Source organism: Halichoerus grypus, chromosome 3 (assembly GCF_964656455.1).
Source record: "Halichoerus grypus chromosome 3, mHalGry1.hap1.1, whole genome shotgun sequence".
Classification (NCBI taxonomy): Eukaryota; Metazoa; Chordata; class Mammalia; order Carnivora; family Phocidae; genus Halichoerus; species Halichoerus grypus.
In genome coordinates this window covers 56,425,757-56,448,793 of record NC_135714.1, presented here as the reverse complement: position 1 = coordinate 56,448,793, position 23,037 = coordinate 56,425,757, and the positions used below count along the sequence as shown (strand labels likewise).

At 38.0% G+C, this 23,037-nt stretch overlaps 1 protein-coding gene across 6 annotated transcripts in view; it reads right to left on the bottom strand.

The window, feature by feature from the left end:
- Positions 1-23,037, bottom strand: part of SLC4A4 (solute carrier family 4 member 4) — a 346,035-nt gene that overhangs the window by 138,703 nt on the left and 184,295 nt on the right. For all 6 annotated transcript variants that reach the window (XM_078068751.1, XM_078068750.1, XM_078068748.1 and 3 more), the window contains one exon: positions 15,796-15,872. In XM_078068751.1, the coding sequence (XP_077924877.1) occupies positions 15,796-15,872 (77 nt within the window). The remainder of the gene's footprint in view (positions 1-15,795; positions 15,873-23,037) is intronic.

Genomic DNA, 23,037 nt, shown 5'->3' with positions numbered 1-23,037 from the left:
TAAAGCACACCATCTATTGACTTCCAAATGACTACTAGCAGCTCTCCGAGAATTCAACACTGTCAGCTGGGAAACATTTAAACCAGGTCCTTCCAGGGCTGAGATGTACACGCGACCATATGGCCCCAGCAGAACACTTCAAACGGGCAGCTGTATAGCTATAATTAAATCTGTAGTAGTCATGCTATTATTTATTTAGCAGATTCTTTTTAACGTACCCTCCACTGAGGTCTCTGAGAACATGCACCAAATTAGAACAATAGAAAATACAGAAGAAGTAGGTAAAGAGAACCAAGGGGAGAATAAAATCCTGACACAAGAGCAGACAACAGCTCTAAGGAGTTTCCTTGACAGGGTCTTCACGTGCACCCAGTGGGCTCTGACTGAGCGCACCAGGAGATCATGACCACGTTACTGACACGAATACTGAGCTTGAAGGTTCACTCGCTCCCTTGTTCCCTGGTTCCGGGGCTACGTTCTACCTCCTTTTTTTTTAATTTTCAATTTTTGAATCCCCATGTGTCATTCGTTTGACATTCATCAAATCATAAAATCTTAAAAGAACTCAAAGACTATCTAGTCTAATTTTCCACCCTATGACTATGGTCCTAACATACAGTCATTTGCTTCTTGTTGAACACTATAGTAAAAGCATTCAGTTCAAGAATTACCTCAAATGTCACCCCTGGCCACTCCCCAGCCCCTGGCAGAATTCATACTCCCTTCTCTCCACTAAGATATCTACCACCCTACATTATTTACAGATTTATCTCAGAGTGGGTAATTAGAACCCCTACAAGGCAGAGACTGTGTCCTATTCATTTCTGTAGTCCTGAACCCTATTACAGTGCTTTGTGCAAGGAGGACTTAATAAAAGCTTCATAAATTAGTGATAAAGCTCTATTTCCTATCTAATTCATCTTTATATTAAAATAAAAACTGCCTCCATGAAACATGCACCTGCTATTATAGTTTATGTCCAGGGCAACAGACAGTAAATCTATTTTCTTTCACTATAAAGCAAACTTCATGACCTTCCTACCCCTCAAACCTTCTCCTCTCCAAGAGTTCTGGAAAAGTTACTTCAATTATTCCCATTAGGTTAGTGCCCAGGCACCTCACCATCCTAGTTACCATAACCACATCCCCTCCACTGTTTTTGAGTAATGGGCGCCTTTGAAACTTTCTATCCAATAAACTTTCTATCCAAATAAAGCAGGATTTCTCATACGTTCTTATTCACTTCATGTTTTGAACTTACATAATTTACCTTTACTCTTGTTAAATTCCTTGTGGTTTCAGCCTGTCAGGACCATTCTCCATCTTGATTCTAGGATTTAAAATGTAGACAGCTAACCTTGTCAATTTTCTGTCCTCTGAGAATCTGATAAGTGTGCATTATGTCTTAATCCAATTTGCTAATAAATCTGTTCAACGGGGCAGTACAAGCTAAAAAATGCCAAGGCATGAGAATGCCAAGACATTCCATATTTCCACTGGCTATTAATGCACATACTTTGAGTATAGTTCTTCTCCAGCTAAAACCCTATGATGGTCACACAGCCCTCAGCTCATCACAGTGCTTACAACATCATCACACACTCTATGGATGTTTACTACAATCAAGTGGCCTGGTCAGAAAAGAAACATGGTCAAAACTTTAGTCAAGTTCTTCTATTCCACATACGTAGCAATGATTTGGATCACAGGCGAGCAAACTTTTTCTTTGAAAGGTCAAATAGTAAATGTTTTAGGCTTTGCAGGTGGCAAATAGTCTCTGTCACATACGCTTTTTTTCAAACACTTTAAAACTGTAACTGTTCTTAGCTTAACCATTTTTAGGCCACTGGCAGTCTCTGACCCACGAGCCATAGCTTGCCAGACATCATCTCTTCAACTCTGAAGCAAAGAGCCTATTGGTGAAGACTAGCATTTGACCAAAACTTAAGATAGGCAATGACTCGATGACAGTTGTAGTAGGTGTCATGATGGAAAAGCATAATGTGCAACAAGACCCTATAGCCACAGGCTCTAACCGAGACTGGAGAGTCACCAGAAACTTCCCTGAAGGGGTGACGTTCACAGAGGAATGAGTGAACAACAGTTGCCTGGGAAGGAAGAGCATTTCAGTCAGAGGAAACAGCACAGGCAAAGGCCCCAAGGCAGGGGCAGACTGGCACCTTAATGGACCTAAAAGAACATTTGTGTGGTTGGAGTACAGTCAGTGAGGGGGAGAACCTTGAAAAATGACTTTGGAGAGAGAAGTTAGACAGGACAGTGCAAGGCTATAAAGGCCATGCTAAGGATCCTGGGTTCATCAAAAAGGCAATGGGCAGCCACCAAACGGCTTTAAGCCATGAGTGATGTTCGTGGCACTCTCCTTCCATGCAAAGCCTGTCTTATATTTTCTAGATACCTTTATAGTGCTTCATCAGTTTTCTACATTCTCAGATTTAAAAACCACACTGGTTTGTGTGAATGCAAAGTAAGTCTTAACATATTGCTATTGGCTGGTGAGGAGCTCGCTACTTTCAGGAAAAAGAGGGAAAAGAGAAAATGCCACCACTATAAAATTTCACTTGTATGCTCCTCTGGGAACTATTTAATAGAGAATCATTCTACATTAAGATCTATTCTAAGAAAATTTTTTAAATACCCCAGTGTTCTATCTTGCTACTTTGTCTTGAATTGCTACAAAGTTAAAACTTATATTGCTTCACTCATTTTACTCACTCCACTCTGTGAGGACTTTGTTTCATAGTTTATCCTACTGCACTATTCACAGAGAGACAGAAGAAAGCAGAGGGCAAGCACATCATCTCTCTACCTGGTGTACTTCACATACATTTTCTTGTTTTATTCTCAAAAGAATCTGAGAGGTAAGGTTTCTACCCACTCTCCTAAGGCTCAGAGACATTAGGTACCTGCACAGGATTACTCAGCTAGTAAGGAAGAAAGCTAGTATTTGAACCAACATCTCTGGGATTATAAAACCCAGAATTTGTTACTACTTCAAGCAACACACATTTTTCATTATCCAGAAAATTCTGGGGGGGGTGGGGAAGAACAACTCTAAGTCTACTATCCCTTTGCTTTAAATCCTTTTCTCCAAGTCCTTCTGTACTGAGGTATTACAAACTGGGGATTTAGACCATGAAGGCATAGACTAGGGAATATATAAGACAGGAGCATACAGCCCCTACTATAACTTTCGAGAAAAGGGAGAATCTTCTAAAAGCATTTCATTTTCATTTATTGTTTTTTATTTTAATAAAACCTACATGTTGTCCTACTTCAATACATCTTTTAAAAATGAAAAACCATAGGAATTTTTAGAAGTATGACTAGAAACCAAAATGTAACCTGAATCCAGGTTCTCAAAAGAATTCATCACACTCTCCTGCATTAGCAGGACTTCATGCAGAGTCCCACAAAGACATGGGGGCCCAGGAACAGCACTGCCATCACCCCAAGAAAATTCCTTCATGACACGTTTTTACAGAGGTTTTCATGATCCCCTGATGACAAACTCCATGAGAATCCTGCACTTAGGAAAAGAGTTTCACAACAATTTTAAGTACTAGTAGCAGTTGTTATTTTTCTAAACAAGATCTCCCTTCTCGGGCGCAAGTGTCTGAGGATGCCTTCTTCGAGATCATAATTCAACAAGGCAATAAATTATGCACCTAGTTTTTCTTCATACAAAACCACAATATAGAGGCCACTTATTGAAATATCTGGAATTCCCCTGGTTTATTTCTCAGGATCACAAATAAGCTGATACCGAAATGGGCTTTACCCTGGTAAGTTTCATTTGTGAAACAATGAGTAATGCCATCAAAAACACCAGAAGAAAAGATCAACATTTCACTCTGACCAAAAGGTTCTTCTGAAACAAGTCATCCTAATACATGGATTTCAACTTGATTTGTTCTTTCTTCTTTTTAATAATATACTTGGATCTTTACCATAATGCTGTCCCAGCAATCTAAACTATAGAAAAATATATGAGCAAAATAGGGTTATAATAATGTATAGAACTGTAAATTCAGTAATAAATCCCACTCAATGATAAATTCTTCCCAAATTTGATATGGCTTGCCCCTAATTTCTCACTAATTTCATACAAAGTGAAGTAGCTCATATCTAAAAGTAAAATGTTGATAGTCCATCATTTAAATGTGCCATGCTTGGGAAAACTTACCAATACCATGTCATCTTGCAACAGAACATCTTTCTGTGCTGACAGTTGGCTTTTCCAATATGTCCTTGTGCCACACTACACTTTGTTTTAAATAAAGGGCAAAAAAAAAAAAAAAAGATCTGGTGTTTTCTTTAAACTATGTCAATCAGCCAGTTAACTATGTTCCATTGAGCTTTCATTATGAGAAAAAATGTGTAAATGGATTATAACAAATGAAAGAGCAAACTATATTTGAAATGTTAGCATTTGCATGATTGTCCTAGCCAAAAAAAAGAAATTTTAAATGTATGAGATGGGCAAGCATGTGCATTTCAAGCAACTGGTTAACCTAATGAAACACTCTATCAGCAATCATAAGAAATACTAATTTTTCAAGCCACCAAAAAGAAAAGATAATAACAATGCTCTGAGAAATCACCTTTCTCTGAGAAACTCTCATACTCATTTTCTCAGCCTTTAAAAAGAAAAAGTTCTCAAGAAAGGGTAAGTGGAAGCTGATTCACCCTTGATTAATCATCATCATTCCCAACAGCAACTAACTCACAAGACTGCTGCCTCTTCTGCCCCCCCGACCCCAACCCTCTGCCTCCCTTCCCCACACCCCATAAGGAAGATGAGACATACATACATATAAAAAACAATAACAAACAGGTGCATCCATGTGAAATGACAAGGAGTAAGTGCCAGGTGGTGTCAGAAATCCGAGACAGGAGTAATTAACATGAGCCAGAATGTTCAAGGATGCATGTATGGAAAAAGTAGACTTGACTTAGTTTTTGAAGTAAAGGTGGGATTTGGAAAAGCAGAGAAAAGGGACATTTGGGTCCAGTGGAAATGTGCATGCAGTAATAGTCACAGGACAATCGGGCACATTCAGCAGCGTGCAGGCAGAGCAGTGGAGTGCAAAAGTTGAGTATGAAACCCCAAAGAGCCAAATTAGCAATGTAAATTTGAAAGGTGAGGAATGAAATCTGAAATGAAATTGACTTCCATCCCACCAGTCTTACTGCAAAACCAACCAAAAATAAAAACCAATAGCAGATTTAAATAATGAAAATGACAGTGATAATGAAAATTTGTATACTATTTTAAAGTGTTTTAAGCATGTTCCTTTACACACAACAACCCTGTGGAGGAGGCAGTTCAGACTGAATCATAACACCTGTATTATGAAACAGGAAACTGAGATTCATAGCACTTAAGGTTTAACATGCTTATTTAAGTCTTCAAACCTACTACTGAGATCAGCTTCATTAAAAAAAAAAAAAAAATCAGTATTAATTGCTTCCCTCTTACCAGAAAAAAAAATATGGAAGTTATAATGATGTGTACCTCTTACACTTCATGGTCAAGGGGTGAATATATGTATAGTGAGAGTGAACACTGAACAACCTGAAAGTCAAGGAGCCATGGGGTGTTTGTAAGTAAGGATCTGTAAATGAAGGGAGTATCCACCATGGTCCACGGACAAATCAACTAGCTAACTAATCTACTTTTGCTAACTCTACAGGTTAACTCAAACATTAAAAAAATTTGAAATCTTGTTGTCTTTCATTAAATTGGGGGGGGGGTTGGGCCATTATTTCAAAGAATTTTTAAATCACATTATTTTCCATTTATTGGATAAACCAAATTGTTCACTTGTATGGTTAACCTGCAGATAGTTACATTTCAATTTTTTTTCTTTTTTTTATGTTATATTAATCACCATACATTACATCATTAGTTTTTGATGTAGTGTTCCATGATTCATTGTTTGCATATAACACCCAGTGCTCCATGCAGAACGTGCCCTCTTTAATACCCAACACCAGGCTAACCCATCCTCCCACCCCCCTCCCCTCTAGAACCCTCAGTTTGTTTTTCAGAGTCCATAGTTTCTCATGGTTCATCTCCCCCTCCGATTCCCCCCCCTTCATTCTTCCCCTCCTGCTATCTTCTTCTTCTTTTTTTTTTTTTTTAACATATAATGTATTATTTGCTTCAGAGGTACAGATCTGTGATTCAACAGTCTTGCACACTTCACAGCACTCACCATAGCACATACCCTCCCCAATGTCTATCACCCAGCCACCCCATCCCTCCCACCCCCACCACTCCAGCAACCCTCAGTTTGTTTCCTGAGATTAAGAATTCCTCCTATCAGTGAGGTCATATGATACATGTCTTTCTCTGATTGACTTATTTTGCTCAGCATAATACCCTCCAGTTCCATCCACGTCATTGCAAATGGCCAAGATGTCCATCGACATTCCAATTTATTTCCCCCACCTCTTACCTTTTTCTCCAAAGAGAAGTATTTTATTCGGCTAAAACTCTTATTTTCTGTTATTGATGTTCTCTCCAGTGGAAAGATGCTTCTAGAGTCCCTCATTTCTCTGTGATTGATGGTTCTGGCCCACACAGTTATCTTGTCTTTCACTGGACTGCTGTACTTTAGTGTCAGTACCAACAGTTTATTCGGTCTCTCCAGCTAGTTAGAAACTCACAATCTAAGATCATATATTATACTTTTTATTCTATCAGCCTTCTCTCATTGACCTCCACCAACACCACTTAGGGTCTGGGCACACAACAAACTACTGGTTGAGTCTTTTAATCACTGTGGCAGCAGAAATGTCTGGTCACCATAAGACCCTTAAGAATTTGTTTACATTGTAGTAATTCTGATGATTAGCCTATTCAGCATGATGTGTGCCTCAAGGACAGACTGAAGGGCAATAACTATCAATTTGACACCTGAGCTTTGGGACCTAAAAAAGACCCTAATCCAAACAGGCAGCATCCCTGTACTCATTAAGAGGATAGGCTGCAGGGCCAGGATGCAGCTCTACCACTTAGCTGCTATTTAACTTTGGGGAAATTACTTAATCTCTTTGTGCCTCAAGTTTGCCAATATGTAAAACGGGGTTGATCGTACCAACACCAAAGCATTAGTGTAAGTAAGTGTCTAACTATATTAGTTGTTGTTAATTATTGTTAATTATTCTTCATAGAGGGATAGACTCAATATATCAGGTGGAGCCCTGAATCAACAACAGTGCAGCTACTTTTGAAGTTCAAAATGATTACAATGGCTACCTATACAATGACTCAGTTACTTTCTCGCCTTTCGCATGTGGATGCACAGAACACTGATTAGGCAATAATGCCAGTTTGGTATAATTAACTACTGTCTTTCAGATTGTAGGAAAAAATTACTGCTGCTTTTTTAACACATGGAGGTAGAGAGGAAAGAAAGGATGGTTGTTTTCATTTCAGTTCAGCTCTAGGGAGTGAACCCAGACCATTGGTGGTAACACATGGAGAAATCAGGAAGCTCTGCTGGTGACTGATAAGGTCATGAGATTCTGTGGAGGCAAATCCATCAACTAGCCACTGGATCAATCAGACAAGTGAGCTGGAAACAGTGGGGAGCCCTTCTCTTTCTGAAGAAGAGCAAGAAATACTTCCTCCCATGAAATGGCCTCTTTGTAAATCTACTCTGCAGCCATTCCCTGTCAAAGGGGAAATAAAGAAACAGCAAAATCTGCAAATACTCCCCAACATGTAAAGAATGGTTTGATGATCTCTTTATCAGTTATCCCAGATGACAACACTCCTTCAAAGTTCCTAATAAAGCACTTCCACATAAGGTATGAACTTCTCATTTAAATAACTTTATAGTCTGGATGTAAGTTCACTTAAAATTCTCATAGGGGTGGGGAGTCAGGGAGAGGAAGGAGATGCAGAGCCAAGCTGCAAATGTGTTGAACAGTGCTTCAAAAAGAATACTTGTCCAACTCTTCTTGCAATTTTCCTTTTTGTTCCAAATGCTGACCACCAAGAAGGGCTCTTGAGATGAAGCCATTCTTGGTTGCCAAGGAAATTCCCACAAAGGCTGAAGGATTTCTTTGAGAGCTGGGGACAGTAACACCTTTCAGCAGAAGCAATAAGAAACATACAGGTGGCTGAGTCTACTGTCACTGTACTTTTCACCTCTTTACCTCAGAAGACAGGAGGATTAGCCAGCTCAGAGATCCAATCAGACTGGGAGAATAAACCCAGTTTTAGCCTCAATATTTTAAGCTTCTGAAAAAAGCCCCCAAAGTGATCTGGGAGGCAGATGCTAGTGACTGAGATTCTTTTCACTTTAGCAACTTGAGTCGCTAAGCTTTTACTGGAGTGAATCATAAAGAAGAAACTCAAATCTGATTGGCATACAGTATCCCAGCAGTGGAGGAGGATTTATTAAAGTGTTTAAAAAATCTAGGACACAAATTGGTATAATCTTTTGGGAAGGTAATTGGCAATACACAGTGAGCCAGCAATTCCACTTATAAAAATTTCTCCTCCAGAAATACTCACTAAAGAATGCAAAAAAAAAAAAAATTACAATAAGGATTTTTCTTAAAACCTTGATTGGTAATTGCAAAGAAATGAAAATAAAAATATCTGTAAGAGAACATCATTTAAATAAAATAGGATTCTTGTGGACTACAGCCTTTAAAAAGAATAAGGTAGATGTCTGTGGCATTGTTAGGTTTTAAAAAATCCAGCTGCAGAACAGTATGACCCTGTTTGTATTTTATATAAGTAAGTATATAAGTTTTTAGGCATAGAAAAAATCTAGAGGACTCTCCATCAAACTGCTAATAGTGGTTATTTTGAGGGTGAGGATTTGTGAACTTTCACTTTCTATTTTATTCATATTTGCTTTGTTTGAGTTTTTACAGCAATTTTGTATGCTTTGTAAATCAGAAAAAAACTAAAGTTTAAAAAAATATACAGATAATAACACGTCACTATAGCAGGTTAAGAATGACTCCTTGTATATATTTACAACTATTAGAAAGGTTTTTTAACTAGGCCCTTAGGGTGTTCATCATAAGGTACTGCTGTTTTCTGGTTGTGTAACAATTTGTCGCTTCCAAGGGAAAAAAAGTTGTTTATCTTTTTAATGAAGTCATGGTCAGAAGTAGGCAACATGTGACATGAGAGTAGACATCCATCAGAGATAATTGTTGATGGCATTCTATGACTCTCATTAATATATTCTAAGAATATTCATGGTTTTGGAATACAGTAGAATGCTACGTATTGAAAAGAGGAAAAAAGTGCCATCAAATATAAAACATGCTAGTTAATTATTTAAGACATAAAACCTGCCATCCCTTTCATTATATGCCCAATACAGGAATGCCCTGCAGTTGTACTGAGTTCAATTCTTTCACAGGTACAGGTAAGAGTGTGGCTCAGGACCCCCACTCGGCTGCTCTGTTCTGTTCCTACACACCAGTGCTCCTTTCTGAACAGTAAAAACTAAGATGCTTGTCACTGTTCCTCAGAGAGACCTGCAGTGAAGGTTCCATGAGTCACAGGTTTTACCCAGGTGACGTGCCTGACGTCAGCCAGCACTAACATCAACAGGAGAACCAGAGGTAGAGAAGCGATCACTCAAAAGCTCAGACTCACCACTCTTGGTGGCCTATGTCCAGTTCCGGTGCATTAAAATATTTTAATATTTTATTAATATTCATAATTTAATCTAATTAATAGGAAACTTTTTCTTTCTTAATGTGAAACAGAAGAACTTCCCTTACTGACAGAAATAAGATCTTGATGTCTATGGTAAATATATTAAGAAACTGGCTATTGGGTCTTTAGGGCTATCAGTTTAATGCACTGTGGTGCTCATCCAATGGTCAATTATAGGAACACCCGATGATCCAGAACACTGGCAAATTCCTCTATCCTATTACCCAGGATCTTCAGTGATCTTTTAAAAATGTAAATCAGTATATACAACTCTCCAGGTAAAACTCCAAAAACAGTGTCTCACTGCACTTAGAATAAAAATGAAAAGGTACCCCTGTGTAACTTCTCTGGCCTCATCTACTACTTTGCTCCGGCCACTCTGGACTTGTTTTTTCTTCTTCCCATTTCTTGGATACACCACATTCATTCCTGTTTCAAGGTTTTACTATTGCTTTTCGCTTAGTATAGAAGCCTCTTCCCCCATAGCTTCTCCTTTCTGGCTAACCCTCCTACCTAAAACAGCTTTTCTGTACCTCTTCACATTACCCTGCTATATCTTCAAGATAGTATTTGTGATTGTGTGAAATTACTCTATTCATTTGTTTACTTGTTTTTATTGTTTATTGCCTACCTGTCCTCAAAAGCATGGGAGTTTATGAGTCAAAAAATTTATGTCTCATTCATCTCTGGAACTCTACCTACCTCTGAGAACACTTTCTAGCACAGAATATACTTTTTGAATGAGTGAATGAGTTCAAATCACAGCAGCATACAGTTATGGGGTGATTTAAAAGTTCAAATTTGTTGCAGCCTCACAGTGACTTAAAATCATAGTTCTAAGTTTCACAAAAAAACTCCTCTTTTCTTTGCCTGAAAATACAAGATAGAGCTTAGTTTACTTCAGACAGGTTAATCTGCTTCATTTTCAAGCTGACACAGAACCTGTTTTTCACTGAATGTTAGTCTTTGATTCAAATAAACAGCTTTCATGAAAGTATATAGCATTATGAAAATGGGAAAATCCAACTGCCCCAATTTTAAGTGGGACACAGGTTCATGAAATCAGTATGTCAGCACTTCTCAAACATACTAATAACCACTGTTAATTCTTTAAGAATATGTGAGAGAGCATCAGGTGGGAGAAGGAAGCTATGTAAAGTCAAATTTCTCATAGAAAAGGAAAAGATGATAACAAATACCAGTTTTGTTAATTATCTAAGTGGCAAACTAATGCCCTTTGAAAGAGACTCCAAAGATAATCATTGCAGGGGCTACACCAGGTCCCATCAAGGACACGTGGCTGAAGAAACGCTGTAGCCACTGAGCCACAGGGAAGCTCACTGCAGCCACCCAAACCATAGTGACTAATGACATCTAAGGATGTAACCACCTCCTCACAACATGCCTTTGTTCTCAGATTTTCACAGATGTGATTCCATTTGGAGTTCTCCCAACACCGCAGTGTTTCAATGGTCCCTAAAAATGTGCTAGAGACAAGTATTAAAACCTCAGAAAATATGAGCCTTTCTTAGCCACTGCATCTTCCCTGAGGAGGGAACCGCGACCACCCAGTGCTCGGTGTGAATTAGAGGGCTTTCTGGCTGGGCTGTGAAAAAGAAAAGGAGGTGCTATTGTATTTTTCTGTCACTGTGAGTATGAAATAGCTATTAACGCTAAGGGAAGTTTTATGTGAGCCTTAGGAAGGAAATCTTCAGAACTATGAAGAAATCATCTCAGCTGAATTTAGTTGACTCAGTCCTATATTACATATGTGTAAGAAAAGGATTAGGAGTTGTTCAATCACAAAATGTTTCTTTCTAGATTTCATTTTAAGGCAGTCATGGCTTAGCAATTTCAAACTTATACATGGTTTTAATGGTTTCATCCTCTTACTGTCTGACAAAATATTTAAATCCAGGTCGATTTCTGCAAAAAAAAACAAAAAAAACCCCAAAAAAACCCAGGACTTCAAAAACAGAAACCAAGACAGGCAAGTACATTGGGAGATAACAGGCAATAGGTAGTGCTAAAAATGATTATAACACATTTTAGAAATTAACCTTCGGCCAAATTCTACCAGTAGACCTATGGATAGGTTCTCAGATAAGCTAGAAGTGATAACCAGATAAGAAGTTACAAGGTTATGTGAGCAGTGTCTCCCTGAGAATCTGCAAGGTATTTCTACATCTACTGCATTCACTGTAGTCTACGGACTGCCATTTCACTGAAGGTTGATCATGTAATTGTGAAATGTTATTGCATTTTACTGATAACCTGAAAAAAAGTCAAGCCCTTTTAAAGTCATTGTACCACTTAGCATAGTACTTCTACCAGAGCTAAAGTTAAGAAGTAAAATGAGAAAAGATTTTCTCATACTCACAGCTGATTCCATACTCAGATGCAAATCAGAACTAAGTTACGGCATTTGACAAGCACCCATTGCACTTGTAAGTTTTTTTAAAAAACAAAAAAGGAATAAAAGGAGATAGAAAAACAAATCAATCTAAGGTAAATGGGGAAGGTAACTGGATAATGAAGAAAAAAATCTTCCATAGCAACAAAATAGAAGAGATTATTTATGTAGATTTACAAGTAGATGAGCTCCAGATGTTTTTTTTTATCTACTTCTCCCCAGGTGCTTTTCTGCTTAATAAATATAACATCCAAGTTGGAATATTGTTGAGGCATTGAATCACCTAAATTTTGGCTATGCTCTTCTGCTGTTAACTATTTTGAGCTATTTCTCAATAAGGCAGCCGCTACTGAAATCATAAGTACATAGGCTTGGCAGAGCCAGAGAGAAAAAGTGCAGTCCACAGATTTGTTTCTTCTGTTTTCCCAAAACAGAATCTCATAAAAAATATGCCCTCAAATTTTGTCACTATGTTGCTGTCAAAGAAATTCTGCTCTTCTTCCTAACTCTGAACATTAAACCCGTAGTTCTTGTGCTACAGGGAAGTTATATAGCTCCAGGAAGGGGAGAGGCACCATTGCAACTGTTCCAATTGTAGCCAGGCAGAATCATCAGTCAATCAGAAACTTCAGTTCCAGTCGGATGGAAGTTTTTGGGGCCAACTTGGAAAAGCATACAGAACAAGTTTGACTTTACTGCCAAGATCATTTCCAGGACATTGGCTAATTAATTATAAAAGCTTTTTCAAAACAAATTTGAGCCTGGCAACCTTTTTTTCCTACCCAGAGAAAAAAAAAAGGTTAAAAAATAAAAGCCTGAGTTTATTGTGGGGGGGGGGGTGGTTTGCCATAGCTTCATCTTCTTTACAAACCCATTTTCTTCTCACCCTAAAATGATCCAGAAGCTTTTGTATTTGAAGTTACTAAAATAGTAAGTACAGAAACTGAAAAATATTAGTTTGAATTCCTAATTTGCCTTTGGCTGTAGATGAGATCATGGGTCAGTTCCAAACTTCTCTTCATACTCTTTGGTGGGAAGCAAAGAATGGACTTTCTTCCTCTTTGTGGGATGAAGAGCTCATTGGATTAACTGCAGTTACTGTAATAGATACAATGTAGATGGACAGTTGCTCTTAAAATGATATATTGTGTTTTGTTAAAAACACACAATAGGGATGCCTGGGTGGCTCAGTGGGTTAAGCAGTTAAGCGTCTGACTCTTGGTAGCAGCTCAGGTCATGATCTCAGGGTCCTGGGATGGAACCCTGCTTGGGGCTCCGTGCTCAGTGTCCAGTATGCTTGTCCTCCTCCCTCTGCTCCTCCCCCTGCTCACACACTCAGTTTCTCTCTCTCTCTGAAATAAACAAATAAATAAAGTCTTTTTTTAAAAAATGATACATTCATCAGCCTTCACTTCCTGGCTTTGAAAACAAAAAGGACAAAAACTTCTGATTTAAATCTTCCTGGTTTCACTTAATATGAACCTCAATGAATATGAGATGTTCATGATAGGCATCAAAGATTCTTATTTCAAGTACTGCAATCACACAGGTTTTACAGCTAAATCAACACCCCCGAACCATTATGTTCCAACATATTTCATCTAACACTGGAATCAAAAGCTTATGTAATATGCATCTTAAGCCATCAAATTTCCTCTGCATATGCCCAGATCTGAAGACACTCAAGAAGGTAAGAAATTTCTCTTAGCCAGCATTTACCAGCTGCTTATTGGCCAATTCCTGGCAAGAAAACTGTCAGTAATAAAGGAAGCTTTTTTTTTTTTCCAAAAAAAAAGTCTGTCAACCAGATATTCCTAACTCTGCCTTATTCAGTATCAAGACCCCTGGCAAACCACAGAAACAGAACCTTAGTGGTAAATATTGAATGGAGCCAAAATGGGCCAAATAATTTTGAGGGCAACTCTAAACAAGTCCTCGTTTACTGAGTTTTCTCTTTGCTGCTACAGCTATGTAGCTCCCAATGTATCCAATATTTAAATGATCTTCTCCTGCTCACTTCAAGGGGGAGGCAAATACAAGGGAGGAGAGCTATCCATATTAGCATTGAAGAGGAGCAGCTCTAGGAATCAAAGATCAATCTCAATGTGACAGGGAGGTAACTCAGCCTGACCAAAGCCAAGAGAGTTCCTCTTCTGAGGAACACAAATTAAAATAAGAAGGACAACACTAGATTTCAGAGAATCTTGAAAGTCAGGTAGGGAAATCTGAACTTAACTTGATGGGAAGCCATTATAAACCTTTGATCCAGGAGAGAAATATGAGGGCAATAATATGAAAAACATATTACTGAAAACAAAACAAAACAAAACAAAAGAACATATTATTGAAATAGGAGACAACAGAGACAAGGGATTAGTTCCAAAGCTTTTCTAGCAATCGAGTATGAGATGACAAAGGCCTGAATCGGGTGCTGCTGGTGAAGGGGAGGAAGAAAGAATCCAAAAGCCACTTCACAAGAAAGAACATAAATTCACCTTTCCTGTACCTTTCAGAATTCAGCAAGGCCGCTAAACCTCGGTCACTACTCTAAGAGCTGTCCAGGAAAGAGGCACATCATCATAAGTCTCCATTGCCTTCGAATATATAATTCAGATTTCTTTATTCAGGTGGAATTTTCACCCAATTAGTCCAAAGTAACTTGTTTTGTTTTTTAATATAAAGCGCAAAATTATACCTACTCACCATTTTTATGTCCACCCAACTGGGAAAAATGGCCCAAATTCTACCATATTCTTTTTAAAAGAAAGTAAATCAAGGGGCACCTGAGTGGCTCAGTCGGTTAAGCATCTGCCTTTGGCTCAGGTCATGATCCCAGGGCCTTGCTCAGCGGGGAGCCAGCTTCTCCCCCCACTTCGTGCGTGTGCTCTCTCTCCCTCAAATAAATAAAATCTTTTTTAAAAAAAGTAAGTAAATCAAGATTCAAAACCTAATCTCTCTTCATGTCAAATAAGCTACTTACTATGTTTTAATAGACAAACCTATATACAGCTAACAAGACAATCATTACCTTTGCCTGACGTATCCCCCAAAAGTTAACCATAGCCAGCATTTTTTAAACCTTTATACTTTATCAATGCACTTTTTCCTAAATTATCTCTTTTAGTCCCCACAATAACCCTGTGGTACAGATTATTATTACTATTTTAAAACTGAGATGGGGCGCCTGGGTGGCTCAGTCATTAAGCGTCTGCCTTCAGCTCAGGTCAAGATCCCTGGGTCCTGGGATCGAGCCCCGCATTGGGCTCCCTGCTCAGAGGGGAGCCTGCTTCTCCCTCTCCCACCCCCCTGCTTGTGTCCCCTCTCTCGCTGTCTCTCTCTCTCTAATAAATAAATAAAATCTTTAAAAAAAAAAAAAACTGAGATAACTATAGCTCCAAGACTTAAGTTGCCCAAGAGAATACATCTGTAAGGGTTGGAGTCAAGACTAATTCTTATCTTCGAACTTCAAATCCCTTGACATAGTGCTTTCCCTTCCCTCAGAGAACATGCGCAAAAAAAAAAAAAAAAAAAAAAAAAAAGAACCCATCTACACATATCAGTTCCTTTTAAGTTAGGGAACCATCATCTCTAATCTTATTCCAGCATCTTCTAGACACATATTTAGTCTTAGGTTTCAAAGTAGTAAGGTTTCTTTGCTTACCTGGTCCTTCTCCGGTTTATCAGAAATGTCATTCAGGCTGGAGGAAGTCAGATTCCTATGGGTCATGGCTGGGCTACCTGAAAAAAACAAAAGTGAACCCTAATTAAAGATTTCAAACACAAGACTTTGGCTGCACACTTCATAAACACTTATAGATGATGATGAGAATGGCAATATGCTTTAGTTCCACTGGGGTCCTCCTGAAGAGTCTTCCAGAGTACAGGTTGGAGCACAAAGATGGTTAAGCTAAAAGTATGTAAAATCACAAATACCATGTTTAAATCTTACTGATTTCAAGATGAGTTAAACTTCAGAAGAAACATCTAAAACTATATGCATAAAAGTAAATTTACTCCTCGTTTGGCTTGCTTTTTGTCACTGCCCTTCATACACATCCTAATCTACTTGGTATCCTTTCCTTTTCCTACCCCCTTCAGAGACGGCCTCTTTCCTCATGTCAGCAGAAATGGCCCCAGACTACAGGCCTGGACCTCCTCTTTCCAGGCCTCTGCAGTCCTTCCTGGGGCACCACTCCCTCTGATCAACCACAAAACCCATCTGTGTTCCCTTTTCCAGCTGACACTTTAACTAAGAAGATTTCTCCGTGGTGGGCATCTGATCCACAATCCCCATTCTTTGCCTCAAAGTAGTGCTACCATTGGCCCCTTACTTCTTGCAATGCCATTTGCCAGACTCATATAAGCATAACCCTTATTTCCCCTCAACATGCCAATCTTCGTATTCACATTAAGGAATGGGTTTCATCACGAGCACTTCATGGGAACCAAGCTCCCTGGCAATACCGTGGCTGCAGGTCAAGTCTACTGGCAATCCAATGACTTTAGACACCAATATACAAGAAAAGAGAGGAGGGACATCTAGAAGAGTGATAGCCCATCTTCAAGTAGACTATGTTAATCAAAAGAATAACATTCTGTTCATTCTGCAGTTGGACCTGCAGTTGGACTTGAAATTTCTAAGCTTACTAAGCAAAAGAGTAACTTTTCAAAGCCAGGGTGTTTGACCCAGCCCCTGCAGGGTGCTGAGTAATGCATTCATCATTAATCCTCAATGATCTGACTCAGGCTGGTCTTCACACCAAAAGGACAAGGGTTGAAAAACAAGCACCAAAGTTTGAACATAGCTTCACATTTGCTTCCAAATTATTTTTTAGATTATAGACTTTAATTCCTTCAGATAGAAACTTCAACACATAATTTTACCGCAGACTAAAATCTACTCCTAATAATTTAATGTCTAAGTAAAAGCAGTTCTTTAAAGAATATAATTGTCTTTAACTACTAAATCAGAAAAATCATAATTTTCTTGAGCTGGCAAGACAGGGTATTTTCCACTCTGCTGCATTTCATTGAGTAAGCATGGCCTAGATCTCTTAAACCCTTTACCTGGTGGGACATTTTATTCTAGGAAAATTTGAGCATAGGGCATTTTTCAAAGGAAAGTTACATCTGAAAAACTGCTTTATGAGCAAAATTAAAAGAACCTTTTTGAAGGCCACATTTTCTTCTCTGAACTACACACCAGGTTTCCAGTGTGCGCTCAAAACAAAAGACACCAGGTACAAACGTGAATGCTCCCAAACAATGCTGGGCTTGAAAGTAATAGGAAATGATGAGTAGCTATAATTTTGCACCTGACATTAAAAGCAAATGCAGTTATTTGGACTAGCTGGGTGAAAATTCTACCTGAATGACTGAGGAAATCTGAACTATATATTCCTAAAGCAATGAAGCCTTGGCAATCCTAATCCTAAATTAAAAGGAGCTTCTGTAAATTAATAGATAAGACTGATTTCTAATTACCAAATCAATTGATGTAAGTGGCAATACTGAAATAATCTGAAAGAAGTTTCATTAAGTGATTTAAATTTTCCGGGAAATATCCTAGATTCATTGATTTGCTTTGGAAACCATAAACACCGCAAAGGTGCATGTTAGCCCAAGCACTGTCCTACTGCTGCAAAATCTAAAGAGGTAGACGCCAAATGAATCAAGTTTTTATTACAATGGTAATCCTGACTGATGTCACAACTTTTCCAAGAAACCTCATATACTGCCTCATCATTTCTCTCATGATAGCATGGATGTATTTGTACCAGACAGGGGGTCCAAGGAAGGCACAGGTCCCAGGAAGATGCAGGAACCAGATGGGGAAAAGTAGGTCAATGTTAAGAAACAACCAAATCTACTGTCTCTCCTACTATTATCTGATTCTCATTAATAAAAGTAATATGAACAGCTTCACTGCTGTTTAACTTTGTAATACGGTGGAAGAATCCAGAAGTCAACACTTCTAGGTAAACCCTAAGCAAGATGATAAACATGCTTCAGTGTTTTCCCCACCTCCTGCCCAGCAAACTCCCCACTCCTGAGTCCAAACACCTTAAGCCAAAAACAAATGCTTCCCAATGCAGTGGTCCCCAAAGTGTGGTGCCCGGACCAACAACATTGCCTTACCTGAACACTTATTAGAAATGCAACTCCTTGCAACTTACCCTAGACCCACTACAGTGGTCCCCCTTATCTGCTGTTTCAGTTACCCAAAGTCAACTGTGGTCCAGAAGCAGGTGATCCTCCTTCTGACAAATCATCAGAAAGTAAATAATAGCCTAAGACTACATTACAAGGCCTACATCATTCACCTCACTTCATCTCATCACATGGGCATTTTATAATCTCACATCATAAGAAGGGTGAGTACAGTACAATAAAATATTTTGAGAGACCATATTCACATAATTTTTATTATAGTACATTGTTATAATTGTTGTATTTTATTAGTTATTATTGTTAATCTCTTACTGTGCCTAATTTATAAATTAAACTTTATCATAAGTATGTGTGTATAGGAAAAATATAGTATATATAGGGTTAAGGCATCCACTGGAAATCTTGGAACATATATCCTGTGGATAAGGGGACCTGCTGTATAATCCAAACTCTGGGTTTGGGGCCCAGTGATGAGGTTTTAACAAACCTTTAAAGTAATTTTGAAGCATGCTAAAGTTTGAGAACCACTGCTCTAAATAAACCCATTATCTTAAGAGGAGAGTGGGCCCCAGTCAGAATCTGAATTGAAAGAAACATATATAAACTGAAGTAGGCAGAGGGGTAGTTCTGATAAGCTTGTCCTCCTCTAAGCCACTACTCCAAACTACTGTTATCTCAAGATATCATTAAGTTAGCAACCTCATTACATAAACACACAGAAAGTGTCTCGCCTGGCTTTTCCTCTAAATCCTCTCCTACACAATCAAATAAATAAATAACTTTGGAAACTCATTATTTAATCAGCCTTTTCCAGAAACATATCACCCAAATCAAAGAAGACAAGGACAAGAGCCAAAAGAGATTACAAACCCGATTATATCCGGAATCAGAAATTTGTGCATGGCATTTTAGCAAACCCAGGAAGCGGTTATGCAACTGATCCCTAACAACGTTCTATTGTAGATATTTTGCACCTGACATTCAATAAGACACATTATCAGGATAAATCAGTGCTTTCTATTTACAGTTTGGGCCTATAATGCAAAGTCATTATACTGCAGTCCTGAATGAGTAGGGCTAATAAGAGAAAATGTCAGCTTGTACCAAAAAAGTGAAATGCAACAGTACCCTAAAGTACCTTACTTCTTACACAGGCAGGGGTTCATTCAACTAGTCAACTACCACTAGTCAGCCCTTTCCATCAAAATCCAGGGCATACAAATGTCATATAGGTACTCTTGGTCCAAAGAAACTTTTTTTTTAAAGTTTGATTTCTACAAAAGAAGAAGAATCAGCCTCAGGTGCATAATCATAATTAATTTCCATATCACTGTTTTCTGGCCATAAGAAAAAGAAAGCTTTGGAGAATCACATTTTAGGCAGTTTCACACAATCAAAAACAATTTCATTTTGGAAGTACACACTTGGCAGGTACATACTGTCTTCTATAAAAATTAATTGAATTCTGTACTAAGTTTGAAAATCCTTGTCATTCTTTAGCACACATGTAGCAATTCATAAAGTCCTTTACAATTATATCTATTAGATACAATAAAAAGCAGTAAGGAGAACTATAGCATAGGAGGAGGAGGATATTCAAATGTGTACACATTAGATAAAAATATAAATATGTATGTAATACAATTAACACATAACCCCCCTCACCTCATACCTTTACAATGAAGTAATAGAGAATCTAAGAAAAAGCTAAAACAAAGATCCCCTTGGGTATGAAAAAAACTGGATATTTTATTCTTAATAATAATTAAATATTTTTAGCATGAAAAATAACTGAGGTAACTTCCACATAACAGACATAAGGGAATCTGGGTGTCCATGTCAGAAAATTCAGAGGTATGGTCTGATTTGTACTCCTTGAGACCATAAAACTAATAATTTAGTGTAGTTTTGGAAGAATGCATGCTAATGTGTTCTTCTCCCCCACTGTTGACATAACAACTCTACCAGAAATCATCTATATCTAAGATTAAGGGGCAACTAATCTTTTTAAGTACGAAGGACTTTAACTTACACTGTCTTACTTAAAGCTCATATAAGCACTTTGAAGTTAGTATGATTCGTATTACCACTTTACACATAAACAAAATTGAACCTCAAGGAGGTTAAGTAATGGTCACACAGCAAGTGGTAAAACTATAATTTAAATCTGGATCTCTTAATACCAACCCAACTGCCTCTGAGAAAAAACTGGCCTCTCTATGTTATTTCCATAAATAAACACACAAACCTCACCATTTCTAACAAGGAGAAAATTTAATATACAACCACAAAGAATATATTCTATTTCCATGCCAATTTATGTGCAATATAATATCATTAAGAATATTCAAGGCAGAAAGGTTCTTGGTTGTCAATTTAGCTATTCCCAGAAATAAAGTATACATTTACTTTTTCATTTTCATAAAGAAAAAAAAGGGGGGGAATGAACTTGCTACTCTGTTTGCCACTGTGATTAAACATTAGCCCAAAATCACAGCTCTGTGACAAAGGAGAAAGGGTGCTAAAAGCAACAGCAATGTAATTATAAAAGCAATAATGCCGCATCAAAAACTAATGACGTATTGTATAGTGACTAACATAACATAATAAAATTTAAAAAAATAATTTAAAAAATTGAAATCTTTAAAAAGAAAAGCAATAATGCCGCATGCTTCTGAATGTCCTACCTCATAATCATAGACAAGTATTACTAAAATTCCACAATGTACATAAAGTCAACTCTCCATTATTTCCATATTGGTTTTCTACCATATTTCAAGTTACTCCAACTGCAATTTCTTCCCATTTCAACCACTAAAAACAGGAATATAAAGGGACAAGGAGAATAAATCAACTGGGATACTAGCAATGAGTTGGAGAAAGTCTAGAAAGAACGGCTAAAAATGAAGCTCGGATTTTGTCAGATCAGTTTCCTAGTCTTTTCCTTTTTAAGATTTTATTTATTTGTTTGTTTGTATTTAGAGAAAACTCCAGCGAGCACGTAAGCAATGGGAGGGGCAGAGAGAGAGAGAGAGAATCTCAAACATGGAGGCTGATGCAGGGCTTGATCTCATGACCCTGAGATTATGGAGGCTGAGCATGGAGGCTGATGCAGGGCTTGATCTCATGACCCTGAGATTATGGCCTGAGCTAAAATCAAGATTCGGATGCTTAACTGACTGAGCCACCCAGGTGCCCCAGTTTCCTAGTCTTCCATGGCAACAAAATATCAAGAGCTGCCCCCACTAAAAATAATAATAACATAAACTGTCATTAAGACCTCCAATCCATTCTTACTTCCGACCTCCAGATAAAACACAGAAATATTTAAATTGTAAATATTAGATGAAGGAAAGTTAAAAATCTTACCAGAAGGAGCTCTTTGAAAGAATTTCATAACTAAGTGAATGTCAGTTTGGATATTTTTGCTTATTTCATTTTTAATTGTTTTGTTTAGAAAATTTTTGTTGTTTGTTTGTTCATGCTTTAATATAATATAAACTCCAAGGGCCCAGAGTCAAAGCCTTAGGTTTGTCTTATTCACAGTTTTAGACTCAGAGCTTGGCACTAAGTGGCACTTAATAAATATTTGTGAATGAATGGATAATAGCAACTGGGTATCATTTTACTTCCATTTGGAGTTACTACTATAAACACTACTGTTCAAAGTCCATTTCCTATGAAGGGAGATGCTGTGTGCATACTTCAAGAGCCTTCAGACTTGGAAAGCATTGGAGTAAATAAGGAAGAAGTTTGTAGCTGGCCCAGAACTAACAGAGTGGAAAGACTCTGCCAAACTGGCTAACAGCCTGTCAGTCAGCGGTGGGAACAGACGTGAGAAGCAATAAAGGGGAAAAAAGAGAAACCCCCTGTGAAGAAAGGATCAGGAGGTGAAAATGAGGAGAAATAAGGGAGGGTGTCCAGACCTCAGTGAAAGGAAAAGAGTAGAGAAAAATTTGGGGGAGCTAAAATAACTCAAAGAATGTGGTTGGCTTGAAAAGTGAAACAAATTTAGAGGAAGGAAGAAGACATCAAAAGATCCAGATAACTAGCATAGTATGTGACCAAAGTGCCAGCCAAAAGCTGAAGTCACCCCTAATGTATGGGACAAGGGTAATGGAAAAGACATCTTATGGAGAGACCGGAAGTGTCCAGAAGCCAAACCACAGCACAGCAAACTCCTATGCCAATAAACCCACACAAATGCTATTCTCATCTTTTAAAGATCATTCTCTTCCCTTCTGAGACCTCTGCTGTCCACCTGCCCCTTGATAATCTATCCGACCTCAACCTCTTTGATCCTATTCTCTGTTTTTGAATTTTCTGGCTACTCTGTGGGTTCTTCCCAAAACTCAATGTTGGGTCTTAGGCAGCTCAACGCCAAATATACAAGGTTCATCTCTTCTAATTCTTTTTAAATTTCAACCAGCAAAAGCAAAATGCTCTAATCACAGTGACTCCTGTGCTAATAATATTGCACTGGATATTTAATTTTTATTATGATCTAAAATAAGTAGTTAATTTTTTAAAAATTTCATTGTTTCTCTCTGCACACACACACACACATTAGAAAAAAAAAATCTCTACTCAGCTAAGGAAACACTCTGAAACAAACAAGGACAGGGACACTTACTGAAGAGTAAAGTCCCCTAAAGTACTTCAAGGAATCTGTGGTTCTTGTGATTACATACAGTATTTGTGATTCTGTAATAGTTCTTTCTCTGTGCCTCAC